This window comes from Pteropus medius, unplaced genomic scaffold, assembly GCF_902729225.1.
Source record: "Pteropus medius unplaced genomic scaffold, Ma_sr-lr_union100, whole genome shotgun sequence".
Lineage (NCBI taxonomy): Eukaryota > Metazoa > Chordata > Mammalia > Chiroptera > Pteropodidae > Pteropus > Pteropus medius.
This window is the reverse complement of record NW_024342471.1, coordinates 16,099,031-16,115,771: the sequence shown is the minus strand read 5'-3', so window position 1 is coordinate 16,115,771 and position 16,741 is coordinate 16,099,031. Positions and strand designations below refer to the sequence as shown.

General features: G+C 45.1%; 1 protein-coding gene across 1 annotated transcript; it reads right to left on the bottom strand.

Moving 5' to 3' along the window:
• Nucleotides 1-203: 203 nt before the first annotated feature.
• On the bottom strand, nt 204-6,251 carry SYS1 (SYS1 golgi trafficking protein). The gene is made up of 4 exons (XM_039864440.1): nt 6,073-6,251; nt 5,621-5,859; nt 4,086-4,153; nt 204-2,891 (listed from the first exon to the last, which is right to left on the bottom strand). The coding sequence occupies exons 2-4, from the start codon at nt 5,780-5,782 to the stop codon at nt 2,651-2,653; spliced, it is 471 nt and encodes a 156-aa protein (XP_039720374.1). The 5' UTR covers nt 5,783-5,859; nt 6,073-6,251; the 3' UTR covers nt 204-2,650.
• Between the last annotated feature and the right edge of the window lie 10,490 nt (nt 6,252-16,741).

Here is a 16,741-nt window from a genome sequence, read left to right as displayed (position 1 = left end):
ACAGGGATGCCTAGAACTAGGGGTTAAATGCAACCTCGAAACTACATATCTTTTTCTCCTTTCCCATCCTCCTTCCGGGTTATAAACTATTCTGAGCACCACCTATGGACTCCCCAGACTGCTGGAGTTCAGGTAGCACGTGGGATGAAGGGAGGTCCAGACTTCAGACCCACTGATAGTCAAGAGATACACCAACTCAGTGGTGGGTGGGGGGAGGGAACTTTCCTTTATTCTCTGGAAATAAAAACATTTCCCACATTCCTCAATTCACTTGGAAATCTGTCACCATATTTAATGTACTATATACATCAGTTTTTCTTAGAAAGCTAGTAATGTTTATAAAGCACTATACATTCTTAATATTTAAAACAGTACAGTAGGATGTGAAAGTATAAAGTGATTGACTATTTAACCAATAAGAACTAATACATCCTTAAGTATTAATGTCTTCAGAATGAGTTTATTAATGTCATTACTGGAGCCCAAATCCTGGCTCTGCCAGCTCCTAACATGGAACCTTGAGCAAATTCCTTACAGTCCCTCACCTGGAAGATACAGGTATTTTCTACTTCAGAAGGTTGTTGTGAAGATTAAGTGAGCGAGATGTAAGCCACTTAGCCCATTGCTGAACATCTATTAAGAACTAGATGTTATTTATTACTAAAATGACATGTCACTGCCATTGCCCGGTTCTCTCTGAAACTAGCCTCTAGATATTGGTTTTATTGTTAATTTACACATCAAAAAAATCTCATTAAGGTCACATTTTTGACCCCCAACTATTGTCCAACTTAGTCACTATGTTGTTATTTTTTAATTGGCTCCTCTGACTTTTGGTAGTTTCCAAAAATCAAATGAATACCCAAGGGGCAAAGATGTCACCACAGGAAATATGCAGAACAGCACGAGCTTTTGAAGGAAACTCCCAAAGTGGTGTGCCAACACAGCTGCAGCGACCACCACAGATGACCAAGGGAGACGGCAGCCACATGAGTGTTCTGATGCCTTTCTCAAAATAAAGTTAGTCACATGCCTTTGGAATGTGGTGTCTGGGGGGGAAACCCTGACCTAGGGGAAGTCATCTCAGCTGGTCTGCCTCCTGGACCCTGCAGCCGGGATTAGAGTCCCATTACCAGGCTGCTTCCTTCCATCTTAGTCAGAGCACGCTGAGTTCCTGAGGTGCCTCACCCTAGCACTTTCCCAGCCTCCGCCCAGGCACGTTCACTCTTAAACCTTCCTCCCTACCCTGGAAAGCTGAAAGCCTGGAGTCCAGAAAGGCTTCCTGGGGAGACAAAAAAACTCATCTGTGTAGCCCTAACACTAAAAGGTGAAAACTGACAGCTCTCTTGGGCAGACTCCAGAAGACCCAAAGAGGAACACCAGTGGTTTCAATGCAGAAGTGGGTCTAGACTTTGCACTGGACATGTTCAGAAATCACCAGCAGGTGGGAAAGGAATCTTGACAGTCATGGTGGTTCACCTAGGTAGAGTGGAGGACGCTGCAGGTGAAGGGGGTGGGACATAGGCGTTCCCTGCACTTAGTATTTTAACCAAACGGAAGAATAATCTGGGGTCTAGAAAAGGAGGTGACCTAATAATTCTTCACATATAGCTCCCTTGCTTGGCTGTGCTGATTTCTCAGACTCTCACCATGGTATTACAAAGTAAGTACAGGCAGAACCGTGGAAAATACTGTATTTATGTACATAAGACAGCTACAAGCCCCTCACAGAGGACACTCTACCCACAAGAAAAATCTTAGCAGCAAATTCCTATCTCCCTTAGCACTATCAATGCAGGTCAAGCTGAAAGGTTGGGCTTCCTATCTCTGGGCACCAATCATACCTTTCCCACTTCCAAATAAGTCAGGAAAAAGAACTATCACTCGATCGGAGGTCCAGTGGGAACTGGGGTGCTTGGTCTTTCCTAGAGAACAAGCAGTGACTCTATTAGCAGAGTCAGACTGGGAGCAATGCCAGGATTCTTCTCTGGGTCCTAAGGCCTGCTATGTTGTAGGCTGGCAGCAGGGTAGGGACCCAGCACAGAAAACCGGAAGTTAATCAATCATGGGTTCATGTGTACACGCACACATGAATGTAACAGGACACAAGTTGTGCGTTTTCCTTGTGCTTGATGCCGTCCTCTCCCTGATAGCAGCCTAATTTTGCACCTACATCTTTTTCTGTGGCTATGGATCCAGACACCAAGTGTTTCTCCAAAGAGAACGGCTGTGGTTCAGCAACATGGCAAAGGTAACAGCTGTCCCGGGGAGGTAAGACAGATGACCCAGAAGAGTGGTTTGCTCCAATCAGATATCCTTGATTTTTTTTCTCTTTTAAAATAACGGGCTGGTGACAGGTATGGTGGCTCAAGAGTAACATGGTTCCAATTCCGTTATTACCCTGACAGAGGTCCCCTTGCTGACCTCCCAGATACTAAGGCTTTGGCAGACAGAGGCCATTCTTGCAGCTGTAATCCTGACTGCTACTCGCCTTCTTGACAGGGCCTCACTATCTCACCCACACCAACAGAGACTTCACATTTCCAGGGTTCCTCTCATACCTGGGCTGGACCTCATCTGGAGGGTCTGAGCAGCCCAAGGTGTTGGGGGGGAGGGCAATTGCCCAGCAGAGTGTCCAAAGGACCCAATTCTAGACATTGGATTTAGGGGCTGAGTTGAGGGGGATCTCCTTGAGCTCCGTCCGCATGCACAGGTACTCCCCGATGACAGCCATGAGTGCAATGCACACAGCTTGGACCAGCCACCAGGTCAGCGCCGAGGGGAAACGGGAGCTGTAGAACCAGCAGCCCAGGAGGTGAAAGAAATGGACAGTGACAGTGAAATCCAGACACTGCTTCCCTCGCCGGATGAAGTACAGCAGGCCCAGGGCACTGTGGGGAGAGGACAGCAGTGAGTTGTCACTGGGTTGTCCTGGCCTTAGGTTATTTGGGGAGTGGGGACAATTAGGATGACAGCATAGGGGTCAGAAGCAAGCGAGATAAAAATGAAGAAAGGGTTACATAATTAGATGCCTAGAGCAACCCGGCTGAGTCAGGCTGGATAGACAGACAAAAGGATGAGCTTGATGACAAATGGCAGCTGTCAGGGGAATCCTGGGGATTGAAGGGGATTATGGCACCCTGAAGCACATGTTCCATCTAAAGTGGGGATAAGAGCCACTTGCAGCTGAGCATATCATCATGCTAGAAGTTTGTCCGAGAATCAATTTTCCCAGTTTTCAAGAGAAGCTAAAAATCTGGATTTTTTTATATAAAATATTCTGACTTTCGATTAAGTGAAAAAATGTGTCAAACACCATGCATGAGCTGACAACTCTGTAAGCCAAACAGAACATAGCTAGGAGCCAAATTTAGGTCAAAGTCAGCCGACCAGTTTTGAACCTCCAGTGTAAGGTCAAAAGTAGTAATGTGCAAAGCGGTGCTCTAAGTACTCTCATGAATTAACTAATTTAATCCTTACAACCAAGAGATGGGGAATATTATTACCCTCATTTTACTGACGAGAAAACTGGGGCTTAGACAGATTAATTTGTCCATAGTCCCTGGACTAGTGGTAAAGCTGAGATTCAAAGCCAAGTGAGACTGCCTCCAGAGCCTGAGATCTTAATCACTATGCTCACCTGCCTCTCAAAAGCAGAAAATGGTCATGAGTGACCTCAGTCCAGACTTTACCCAGTCAAATCCCACAGTGTACAGATTATGAGCCCGAGGCCCAAAGAGGAGAGAGGGAACTTCGCCAATGGCATAGGGACCAAAGATAGAACCCAGTTCTCCTGATACCCGGTCTAATCCTTTCCTCACCTCATTCCACATCAGAGAAATGATCTGAGACAGAAGCTGTCCCACAGGCAGCATGCACAGAGTGACATAAGAGCTTTCCTGCTAAGTCCAAACAGCAATGGAAGAAGCCCTGTGATGGAGCCAGGTCCCAGAATCAGCCTCTGCTACCCACTTCAGTCCACCATTCCCCCGGAACAAGTGCCAGCCTATCTCATGTCCAAATTTAGGACGTTAGTTCCAGTGCTTAGATCCCAGAAGCTGAATAACAAAACTGGTGGTACTCACCAGGTGAGGGCGTTGAGGATGAAGGACATCATGGAGAGCCGGCCTGGAGGGGTGGAAAAGCCCAGGATCTGAGGAGGAATCACAAACGGAAACATGCTAGAGGAGTGACTTGGCAGAGTCCAGAACCCAGGACTCCAGCAGGCCTCTTAAGGAACAAGCATTCCTCCCAGAGCACAGAAGACAATGTGCCCCTTCATCAGTACAGTAGCCCATTTCCAACAAGGTGCTTTTACAATCATCCATTACGGTATCTTGTCTGATCCCTTCACAGCAGCTGGGAAAGGGTTGTTATCCTCATCTTACAAAGAAAGAATAAAACCTCACAGAAGTTAAGTAACTTAGCCAAAGTGAGACAGTAAATAAACAGCAAGAGCAAGGTCTAAAACAAGGTTCGACAAACTGACTCCACGAGCCAAGCACCTATTTTTGATAGAAAATCTTTACTATCTCACCCTTTAAGAAAAGGTTTGCCTGCCCCTGGTCTAGACTTCAGGTTGAATGCATGAGCTGGCTCTTCAACAAAGCCCAGAATTCCCACATGCTCTTCCCGGGAGGACAGAGGCTCCTAAGAGGGGACTACTGGGCACCTGCTGGTGTGCAATCTCTACCACTTTTGACTTGATACTACTAGATACTGATTATCAGTTTACAAAGGCCTTTGATATTCCTAATCTAATTACCTCATTACAGTCTCACAAAGCTACTGTTATTGTTGTTGTTACTGCGGTTACCTATTTTTAAATAATAACTTGCCCAAGGGCTGCACAGAGAATAAGCAGCTGGAGCAAAGATTCCATCCCAGAACAGTGCTCATTACCATACACCACAGCTGCCTTTCAGATGCAAATGCCTCTCAGGCCTCCACAACACTTTATAAAGTACTTTCATATTCCCAGGCCCCTCTGGGGCTCATAACATTTTGCTGAGGATTATTCTGTCCCATTTCTAGAAGAGGAAACAGGCTCAGAAAGATGAAGCAACTTACCCAAAGTTCCACAGCTAGTACGTTTGAACCTAGACTGGATACCTAGCCCTTCTGAATCAAAAGCACAGGCTCCTTGTACTACAGTCCATGATATCTCTGCTTTTGGCCTCATGATTTTGCATAAAGACAAACAGAGGTTCAGAAAGGTGACATTATCTGCCCCAGGTCACACAGCTAGCAAGTGGAACTTAAAGGGAGGTCTGACTCTCAAATCCAGGAAGTCTCCATTATTCCTCCTTGAATACTTTTTTATCCATCCTCCTCCCCAATTTAGTACCTGAGAATCTTGAGGCTCAGAGAAGTGATGTCACTTTCTCAGAGTGGCAGAAGAGGTATCAGGTTGTCTGGAACACAGGCTTGTTTGTTATAACACCCAGTCCCTTTCCTTTGTACTAAATCTGCCTCTGCTACCAGTCAGTCCATTTTACAGATGGGGCAGCAGAAGCTCAGGAAGGTAATAACCCAGCCAGGTCTAGAGCCCCGTAGTGTCGGACCACAAAGTCCACCCGATGAGGCCGAGATCTCACCCGCGCCGGACCGGGGACCTTACCTCCGCCTCGAACATCTGGTCCAGCGAGGGGCTGCTGCGCACCAGCCCGTCCACCAGCGCCAGCCACAGGCCCAGAGAGCCGTAATAGACGGTCTGCATGAGGACGATCTGCGACAGGATCAGCAATGGGTCCCACACGTAGCTACGGAACTGGCCCGCCATGCCGGCCCGCGGGACCCGGCCACTGCCCGGGCCTGGATCAGCGCCGCCGCGCCATGGGCTGCAGCCCGCCCCGGCACCTGCGAGGACACACGCCGGGCCTCAGCCGCTGGACCGGAACCATGGCAACGCCGCCCAGTCTGGGAGGAGGGACTGGGACCGAAGGGGAGAGCCCATTACAGGAGTTGGGGAGAGGGCGGGACGGACAGACCCATTCGCAGAGTGAGGGGAAATCTTGCCCGTTCCAGCTGCTTGGGCCCCGCCCTACTCAAGCTCCTTTGGGGTCCACTCACCCGTGACCGACTTGCGGTTCAAAGAGTCCGAGCGCGGCCCAGCCTCATCGACAGGACCCCGAAACAGTCCTGACAGACAGGACCATGGAGGAGAGGCCCTACCGGCCTAGAGAGGCAAAGCTCCAGAGACGGCGGCTGCAGCAGCGGCTGCGTAGGAAAGAAGCGTTTCCGGAGACGGCGGCGGAGGGGCGGGGCCGAGGTTGCGCAGGCGCAGTGGGTGCAAGCTTCGGCTAAACCACCTAACCGAGGGTACCGGCCGCCGGGTAGCGAAGTGTGCACATGCGCAAAATGAAGAATGACGACGGTCGGAAGTGAGGCACAAGAACGGTAGAGTTTGCGTGCCCTCTAGAGGGGAGTTTTGAAGAAAAAGAAGTTCATCTAGGGGAGAAGAGAGGGGCAGAGTCAAGGGCGAGGCAAAGATGTTTGGGAATAAACGAGGCGATAAATGTTGACTCTATCTTCAGCCTAGATTTCCAATGTTTTCTCTCTCGTAAAGTCTGGGATAACTCGAAACTTGCCACTGTTGGCGTTTTTCAGATGATTAAGGGTCAGAGAAGGAAAGCAACATACTTTCTGTCTCAAAGACATAGAGTTAGTGGCAGTCAGGATTAGAATTAAGGTGTTGCCAACACTACGGCATTGATTTTGTACCTACCGGATGCTAATGAGACAGTCCCTGTCCCCAGACAATTTAATTAGAAGGCCGAGCAATGAGTGTTTTATCATGTATCCATATATATTTATAATGGGGGGGGAGGGAACAGCTGATCCTGACTCTGCCTACCTCCATGACTGTTTTCTTTCACACTGTTTTCAAATAGCATGGACAGTCAGTAAATATTTGCTGAATGAGTCAAGAACAGAGAAAGGGCAACAGCAACCCGATGAGTCACTTTATTCTTGCCTCGTCAGACCAAACCCCCTCAATTTCATTGATTCTAGGTTCCCCCTTTCCAGAATGGAAAGAAAGGAAGTAACTGGTTCCAAGAAAAGAACCTGGGTTTCAAATCCAGCTCTACTAGCTGTGTGACTAGCAAGCCACTTCCTTCTTTAAACCTCAGCTTCCCTGTTTATGAAATGAGGAATCAAATAAGATTAATGTTTTCGACATTTAATCTACCCTCCACTAATTGTTTTCCCATTAAAAAAAAAAAAACTTATCCAAGATCCATGTAACTGCCAATCAGAACTTCTGAACAGCATATGATAACCATATTATCACCTTGGGTTGATACAATTCCAGACAAAAGTAAAGAAACAAGACTTTATCAAAAGTATGTGATTTCCCTTATCATTTGGAAATACTGTAAACATTCATTTGGATTCCAGTTTGAAAGTCGTTAAGGCCCAAAGATTTCTGATGTGTTTTCCAGCTCAACCATTCTTTGAGGTGCCTCAATTCGGTTCAACAAATATATATTCAGAACCCTCTGGTTTCGTATCACTCATATGATCTTGTGTTTCTGAGAAAACATCTATTTATTAAGTACCTAGGTGATCTTGTTTCATTCTCACAATCCAAGAAGATATAATCCTCCTTTTGAAAAGTGGAAACTGAGTCTTGGGGTAGGAGAACTCTACTACCTAAGTTAGAGTGCTCATAGGAAGCTGAGCTAGGATTCAAACCCAGGACCTTTGACTCCAAACCCCAAAATACCATTCCAGAAGAGAGACAGACACAGAGACAGAGACAGAGACAGAGACAGAGTGAAGGAAGGAAGGAGAGGAAGGGAGGAGACGGTGAAACCAGTGGTGGAGTACTGGGAGGTGGAAAAGAAGCAGCGAGCAAATCCCACCACTTAAGTAGCTATGCGGCGAGGGATTAAAGAGTGATAGGAGGAGAGGCTCAGGAAAAGTGCTTGAGAGGTTTGACTTAGTTCTGGAAAGCAGCTTTGTCTTCCTTCCAGGTAGTGGAATGTGTGGCTCTTCCTGAGGCAGGCCCCTGACGTCACAGCTGGACCTTCTCCACCCCACCTCCTCCCACAGAGGGAAGGCATTCCCTATCCATTCCCCTGAAATGGAAAGAGCCGATAGCCTGAGGCATTGGGGCCGGCTGCATAGCTGGTACTGATGTCTGACGTCTTCCTAGAGCTTGGAATTTGCCTCTGGGAAACCCCCAACGGGCCAGCAGGACAGCCTATTGCAGTTTCCTTTTTCCTGTAGGATTTCGGCTATTAAATTCTCACCTTTCCAAGCCCCAGAAATGGGCACCATCCCATGTCTTAATTAGGGTGCAACGAGGAAACCAAGGGCTGAGGAAAACCACAGTAACTCCCTTGGCCAGCCCTCCTTGGTCCATTTTGACAATTTGACCACAGGCAGCCTGGAGATGAAGAATGAGCTTCAGGTTCAAACCACAAAGCATGAGCTAGGGCCGCACTGACTTGTCATGTGATCTTGGGCAAGTTCCATGCTGGTTCTTAGTATTCCAAACTATTAACTGAAAGAGGGGTTAAGGACTCAACCTCCAAATGCAGTCCATGGCCCTGTGCCATCTGTATCACCAGGGGAACATATTATACAGTCAGGTTCCCAGGTCTTGTTGCAAACTGAAGGCTGAATCTCTAGAAGCATAAATCTGTATATTTAAAGAGCTCCCCAAGTGATTCAGAGGCACAGCCATATTTGACAATTACAGAACAAGATGATCTGTAATTTACTTCAAACCAACTCCTCCTTCTGACAAAATTTCTCTGTGACCTTACCAGGGTTTTTGGGCCTCGGGGTTTTTTTTTTCCATCTGTAATGCGAGGGGATTGGACTAGAAGAGCTGATCTCTAAGGACCTCTCTCCCACTGCCAAGTGTGTGGTTCCAAACTTATGAATGAAACAGAATGACAAACAGCCACAAGCTGGGACAAACTGTCCCCCGGGTGCAGAAGAAAGGAGTGCTTTTCATTGCTTGGTCACTTACATCACTCCCACACTGGGCCCCCACTATGGGCAAGTAAGGACAACTGTTGCTGGCATCACTTTCCAGATCTACCCCCATAAATCCCTTGGGAAATGTCCTCATACAGGCCTATGGGCTTTGGGTCCCTGCTTGAATTCAGATCTTGTCTCTACTGTCTTTCTGGGTGACCTTGGGAGAGTCACTTCATCACTCTGAGTCTCAGTTTTCTCCTCTGTAAAATGGGGATCAGAATAATGTCCAGTCATGGGCTGTCCTGAAGATCAAATGCGAGTTTAATCCACTGACTGATATAAACATTAGCAATATTAATTATTGTTATTTTTTTCTCTTGAAATGTGGGAGTGGCAATACCTGATCTCTCAGATTTATAGCAAAGATAGGTTGATATCATAAAGAGGGGGCCCAGTGCCAGGCACATAGGAGGAGCTCAGTAAATGTGGTACTCTCTCTTCCTAACCCCACCCCCAAAGTTCTCCAACTCTCTCCCATTCTCCCTTCTTTCTTCTCTAGGCTGCCCTACCTCCCTGCTCACATGATCCCTGTGTTGAGGAATGTTCAGTGGAAACACTTCAAGGGAGACACGTGTCTCAGGGACAGGTAATGAAACTCTGTACTCATGCTTTTTGGACACTCCATGTGGGAGGCTAGCATTTGGCTGCCTGTCCTCTGCATTGGTGACCATCCTGGGCCCTGGCCAGCAAGTTCCTCTGTTAGAAAGGAAACTGGAGACAGAAGAGAGCTCATCGCCTGCCTGTTTTCTCCTCCAGACTGAGAACCCTTTGTTACCCAGACTGTTTTAAGAGCTGTGTGTGCCTCCATGTTTGGAGAGGAATGTTTGCTGAGCACCTACTGTGTGCCAAACACTTTTATTATCTCGCTTACATTCTCATTTAATTTCTAAAACAAACCTGTGAATTGAAGATACAATATTCCCACTTAACAAATGAAGAAACTGAGGCTCGGAGAAGGAAGTGACTCACTCAGGACATAGCTGGGGTATGGCTGGTCATGCCCCTCCCTAGAAATTATTCCTTGGAGGATTCAGGGCTTTATTTTAAGGGAAAAAAATCTGTTTTCTTCACCTTTTTCATAATCATTCATTCATTCATTCAATCATTTGATAAAATTCACTGAGCAGTTACTATGTATCAGGAACCAGTCTGGATGATACGGATATACACAAATAAAGTGAATAAAAAGGAAAACTCTGACTTCGTAGAGTTTATATGGAGGAGACAGACAATAAACAAGTCAACCAACAATGTAAAATTTAGCATCAAGTAGAGAGAATGCTATGAAGGGAAATAGCGGTAGGGAGAGAAATCACTTCAGAAACGGCAGTCAGCAAAGACCTCCCTGAAGAAGTGGCATTGTTCAGCAGAGATCTGATTGGAATGAAGGATGGAGCCAACTGAATATCTGGGAAGAACATTCCAGATAGAGAGAACTCAAGTGCAAAGTCCTGAGGCAGAATGAGATTGGCATATCTGAGGGGGAGCAAGGAGGCCAGTGCAGCAGGAACTGAGTGGATAGAGGGAGGAGTGGAGACCAGCCATCAACCCTCTCCCAAGAGTTTGCCTCTTACACTCATTATTGTCTTACAACATCTCCAGCAGGTAAGCAGAGTGGGCAGGTGGGATGCGAAGAGGAGGGCAGCTTCATTCATTCGCTCATCCAACAAATATTTTTTGAGTACTTATTCGGTAGAGGGCACTGTGCTAGCCTCTGGGTATACAAAATGGACATAGTTCCTCCCCTCAAGCGGCGTCCGATCTACCAAGGGAGATATACAATAGAGCAAGAAAACAAATCATTGTATAAATATAAATGGTAGTCAGGGCTATGGGAAATGATGTAAAAGAATTTGGGCAGGAACACAATTTGACCTCAGGGGAAGGTCTCGCTGAGGAATTAGCGTGAAAGTAGTAAATCTGAACGATGAGTGAAGTTAGCCAGGGCAAGGACAGGCCTGGCAAAGGAGACAGAGCGTTTGTAACAGGCCTTGTGCCATAACATGATGATCCTCCTTTATTGGAGGAGAAAACAGAGCCCCGAGACATGGGACATAAATTGCCTATGTCATAAATCAAATGACCAGCCAGGCTTCAACCAAGGTTGTTTTCTTCCCTGTCCTGTTACCTTTCTGTTTCACCGACAGCGTTTGCTGTCTGCAGAGAGCAGATTCTGAGTTCTATGGCACCTGGAAGTTAGTTGCGCTAGCTCCACCTTGACCTCTTTCTCCTTATCTTCCTCTCTGCTCCTTTGGGAACAGAACATTTCAAAAAAAAAAAATTTTGTGGGGAGAACAGGAATCAGAGCCATAAACTCAGTGGTGAATCAAAGAAACCAGATTTGGATTTTGTATTAGTCAGCTATTACTGCATAACAGATGGCCCCCAAATCTCAATGGCAGGAACAGCAGATTTCTCAATCATGGGTTTGCGGGTTAGCTGGAACAGCATTGTTATAGCTTTGTTGTCACTTCTCCTCTCGGAGCCTATTTTCTCATCTGTAAAATAGAAATAATACTATTGACTTCACAGGGTCAGAGTGAGGATGATGTTCAACGCTCCCATCTGACTAAACATACCCTCCGCTCAGGGTATGTTAGAAGCTGGATGATATTCACCTTTAGGCCAACTAATAATCCAAGAAATGGTCTGATCTGAAAGCTCTCTAGGAGACAGTGAAGGCCACTGGCCACTGGCTGTCCCCCAATTCAGACTGGAAGAGAGAGCCGGTAAGTCAGTCAAAGAGTGTGTGCCACATCCAGGAAGAAGAGATGCCCTCAAATAAAGACCACGCAGGTTTGGAGAGAAGTCTGCCAGACCCTGGGGTCATCTTGGTTCTTGGTGTCTTCCTTTCCAGTTCAGTCTTTAGCCTTACCATAGCCTTCTAAAACCCCCAAGCCCTTTTTTCTTAAGGAGTCCTGAAGGAGACATGGTTTCTTGCCATTACGAGAGCCACGGTAACACAGAGAAGATACACATAAAGTTGGCAGCCCAGAGCTTGGCATATAGTAGGTCCTTTAGTGTTCACTAGTCAGGAAGCTGCTTAAGAGAAAGGATGGCATCTCACTCACCAGGATTTTTCAAAAGGCCTCTTACATAGACGTTCATCAAAAGCTTATTGGATAAATGACCAAATGAATGCATTTCTGTTTGCCTCAGGACAAACATCCAAATGGCATTCATCCAGTTATCTATACAGATGTTGAGCAAAGCACTAAGGACACCTCCGTGAACAAGACAAGGTCCCCGCTTTCATGGAGCTTATGTCTGGTAGGGAAATGGATGATACACAAGTAAAACAATAAATATGTGTTATCAGGTAAGAAAAGCGTTATGACAAAAATAAAGAAAAGCGAGGAGAAAGAGTGATTGGAGGGGGAGAGTGTTGTTTTTAGAATTCTTTAAAATACCTCCAGTGGTGGCTGACTCACTGCGTGGGCCTTGGTTTGCCTATCTTACAATGAGTTTTCCTATCTGCTAGATTGAGAGGTTTGGGAGGGTCCTTCTGAACCCAATGTTCCCAGTTTCTGCGGTTATGCAAGGCAGTGGCTGGACTTTCCACGGCCTCTGGAAGATCCAGGCTGTCATTATCAGGAACTGGAGAGAGATTTGCATGGCAAAGAAAACTGGAGAGGGTTGGTGCCATTCTGGGAGAGAGAGCCCCACGCCCCAGCTCTCAGCTGTTCTGAAAATAGCGACATGATTACCTGTTATTTGTTTTGTGTGAGGAGCTGTTGAGGAGGGGGGATAACTTGAGACTCAGAGGGAGACCTCTGTGATGATAAAAACCAGATAACATTTACATTAGCATTACATTTACATTACATAACATTTACATTACATGTGCTAAGCGCCATACTGTCCACACTCATGATATAACTAAAATGACTCCCAAGTTACAAATGAGGAAACCGAGGCACAGAGCGGTAAAAGGTCCTGCCCCTGGTCGCACAGCCAGGAGACAGCCCAGATCTTTCTGACCCGGAAGCCTGTGCTCTGAACCTCTAACTCTAACATTCGGGAGAACAAGATGTCTGCCCAAGGGGAGGGACAGGGAGAGAGGGACTAGAGGTCTCAGGGGAGGGACAGATGAGAGCTATCTGGAGAGGTGAGGGATTTGAGAAGGCTTCTAGGAGGGAGAGGCATTTGACAGGATTGGTTGTAGCTTCCTGAGCTTGGTGTCTCTGGATACTCCAGCTGTGTACCCAGCCTGGGTTAACTCTGGACTAGGAGGCCTGGGGAGAAGGGGCGGAGCAGCTTCACCCCTGTCTAGGCTCAGTCTCAGCTCCTCTCTGAGCTGTGTGCAAGGTGAGCGCCTGTTGACTCTGAATCATTTCTCTGCTTGAAAGGAAGCTGGAGGGAGGCTATCCTCCAGACTCATTCCATCTCAGGGATAGAAAATAAGGAAGGGGTGGGGGAAACAACATTGGGGGGGAGCATGTACTACGCACCTAGCACTTCACCTTATTCCATCCTCCTAATCACCCGAAGAGGTAGGTCTTTTATCCCTCCCTATTTTACTAAGGAGCAAAGTGACTCTCAAACTTTCCTCCAACTGGCAAGTGCTAGAACCAGGATTTTAGTTAAGAACTTCTTGACTAAACTTGTGTGGGTTTTGTTTGTTAGTTTGTTTGTTTACTTTGATCTCAGGCAGGGAATTGAGGGTTTCTGTTCAGTTCTACAAACCTTTGACTACTGCATATTGTTTTTTGAGAATCAAAGAAGAACCCATTAGAACTTTTTAAAAGGCCTTAGGATCTGGTCGAATTGTTTTTAAAACCCTTTGGAGGGAGGTAAGGACTTCTTTGTGGATCTAAGAGAGAATCTGAAGTTTCTTGCTTCAGAAAAATGTACATAGAGACACAATACCCTACTAAAGTAGTGACCAGCCATGTACCCTCTGTCCCCAATCCAAGGGGCACAGGTTAAAACCCTACAAATCCACGTATCGCACACCTTCAGAGAGATTCTCAGACCTTGGAGAAGGGGAAGTTAAATTTCTTAATTTCAGGGGGTTGGGATAGTTTTCTAGAAGAGCTCACACTGTCTCAACTATCAGTGTTCAGTCTTTTTTTGCTAGTTGATTCTTTAAGTGATTATTGAAAAACTGTGTACTTCCTGGCACTTTTTAGTTGACAGCTAACCTTTTTCATCCAAAGTTTATATAGCTACAAAGGTTGTAATTTCTGACACGTTGTAATACACTTAAAAATAAATGGTTACATCATTCTTTTAAATGTATCCAGTTAATTAAATACCCTAGTAATTTGATACATACAATCATCCATTTAAAAAATTCATGAACAGAGGCCCTTCTCTAACAGTCAGAATTTTTATGTCATTCTTTTTTCTACTCAAACTCAAATTTCCACTCCATGTCCCACAACAAACTTTTATCATAATGTATTTTGTATGCTTCAATGGCTTATCGATAACTCTATCCTATCTCTCTGCCTACATATATGCAAATTAGATCATTATTTTATGTTCTATGACCATAAGACTAAGTATTAAATTTTCTATTATTACAATTATCATGAGAATGCAATTGATCAAAACAACGTAAATACATTACAATTTTTTAAAGTCCTACGAAAAATGTTTAACACTTTGAGATACAACTGACATAAACTATACATATTTAAAATTTACAATTTGACATATATATATACGCTTGTGAAATCAGTCCTACAAACCTGGATAAATAATTACTAAACAGAAAAAGTGATACTGGGTAATTTCAATACTCCTGGATGAATATTGCTTGTGCAGGAATGAGATAGGTTTTAGCCATAATTTTATCGCTATTTTTTATTTTTTAAAGCTGTACAGCAGTGATGTGCCAAAGCCAGGTTGTACTGGTTCAAGTTTTAGGAATTTTAACTATAACTATTACTAAAAGTAAAATTCTAGAAACTTACAATTAAATAAACTATATAAAAACCAAAGGACTTAAGTACTCAAAACTCAAAATTTCCTAATTATTTTCCTACATTTTACTGTTGTCTATACTCTTGATATTATTTGCACCTATTGTATCTCTATGGTAGAAATACTGCTCCTCTCTAGCCAACTCCACGTTCAGTGACATCACGTTGGCAGCTTGAATTCAGCTACAGGCGAGTACTTACATCACAGAAATTGGCAAATGGTATGCATTAGCACCTCCCGACTCCCTCCCCTCCTCGTTAAACATTCATCAGCACACCACCTACTCTAAGTGCTGAGAAACCCTCCTTTCTTAAAGAAGCTGGTAGGAACGAAAGGAGTTTTGTTATAGCAAGGTGAAATCGCATAGTGATCTATCACCCAAAATTATTTTTAATGGTCTATCAGCCGACAAGTAGATCAGGCCTTCCTTCAATTCTGTGAGCAGCAAAGATTGCAAAAACCATCTGACTTGCAAAAGGATTTCTTATTCTGACATGAAATTCATTCATTTTTCTCAGTTTATTTCCAAATTCTGGGGAAGGGTTTTGAGAATAGCTGAAAAAAAATTGCTTACCTTTAAATCTGTGGGGAAGAACATGGTCAGCATTTGAATTTTGCTTTACTGTCAAGGCTCTCTTGAAAATCCCAAAAGATTTTCATCCTGATAGTAATTAAGGGATGGGATGGAAGAGAGGAAGTCACTGCCAACTTATAAAGTATATGAATTTATAATATACCCACAGAGGCCAAAATATTCTGACTCTGAAGCCATGCTTCAGCCTTAGAAAGACACACACACACACACACACACACACACACACACACACACATATATATATATGTCTTTATATCATATACTATATTTTTATGTCTTTAAACCATATAAAACGAAGAAGAGATAAGGCTAGGCATCTTTGGTACTTTATCATAGGATGGTCCCCTCCCCAATAATTCCAACAGTACTTGTACTTGGGGCCCCAGAGGATTTACCATCCCCCACTTTCCATGCACTGTTAGGAGGATACAGGGATAAGGTGGACACGAGATTTTCTTTTACAAATGTGGAAGCAGATCTGAGAATGGAGATAAACTTGCAGACCAGTTCTCCAAGAGATTAAACTTTTTAGGATGCTCAAAATCTGGAAAAAAATCCCTTAAAATAGAGATCAGCCACCCTAAGACCAAAGAGTGTGCCCATGGCTTGGCTCTGTTCAGAACACTGCTAAAATGGTTTTTACAATTCTAAATGGTTTTTAAAAAAATAAAAAGAAGAATGATATTTAGCGACATGTGAAGTTTTTATAAAATTCAAATTTCAGTGTCCACAAATAGTATTTTATTAGAACACAGCCACACTCATTATTTTAAGTATTTATTGCTTTCTTTGAACTACAACCCTAGAGGTTAATTGTGACAAGTGACCGTATGGCCCGCAAAGACTAAAATATTTAGCTCTTTACAGAAAAAGTTCGCTGGCCTCTTCAAACTACCGTGTTCGTGTCCCATTTGGAAAGCTTTCGGTACCCTCGGAGGAGAGTGTACCCGGTTTGAGGGCGCTGGTCTGTTTAGACCACCCTGTTCAAGGCCTTTCAGCCCGTGGACCTCAGTTTCTCCAACTATAAAACGGGGTTAGGCGCAGAGATCTTTGGGGACCTGCTTAGCAGGGAGTCAAATAAATCGGGTTGGGGCTCCTGGAGGACGGTGACCTAGGGTAGGTGCGGAGCGGAGGCGGGTCCCTTGGGGTTTCCAGCTCCGCGGGCAGGCGCAGCGCCCCGGGGGCCCAGCTTTCCCGGGGAATTCCGGGGGGGAGGCG

Coding starts and splice junctions, on each gene's coding strand:
- SYS1 (XM_039864440.1), bottom strand. CDS start 5,782: ATGGCGGGCCAGTTCCGTAGCTACGTGTGGGACCCATTGCTGATCCTG. Junction 4,154..5,620: donor ACCAGATGTTCGAGGCGGAG/GTAAGGTCCCCG, acceptor ATTCCTCCTCAG/ATCCTGGGCTTTTCCACCCC. Junction 2,892..4,085: donor ATCCTCAACGCCCTCACCTG/GTGAGTACCACC, acceptor CTCTCCCCACAG/TGCCCTGGGCCTGCTGTACT.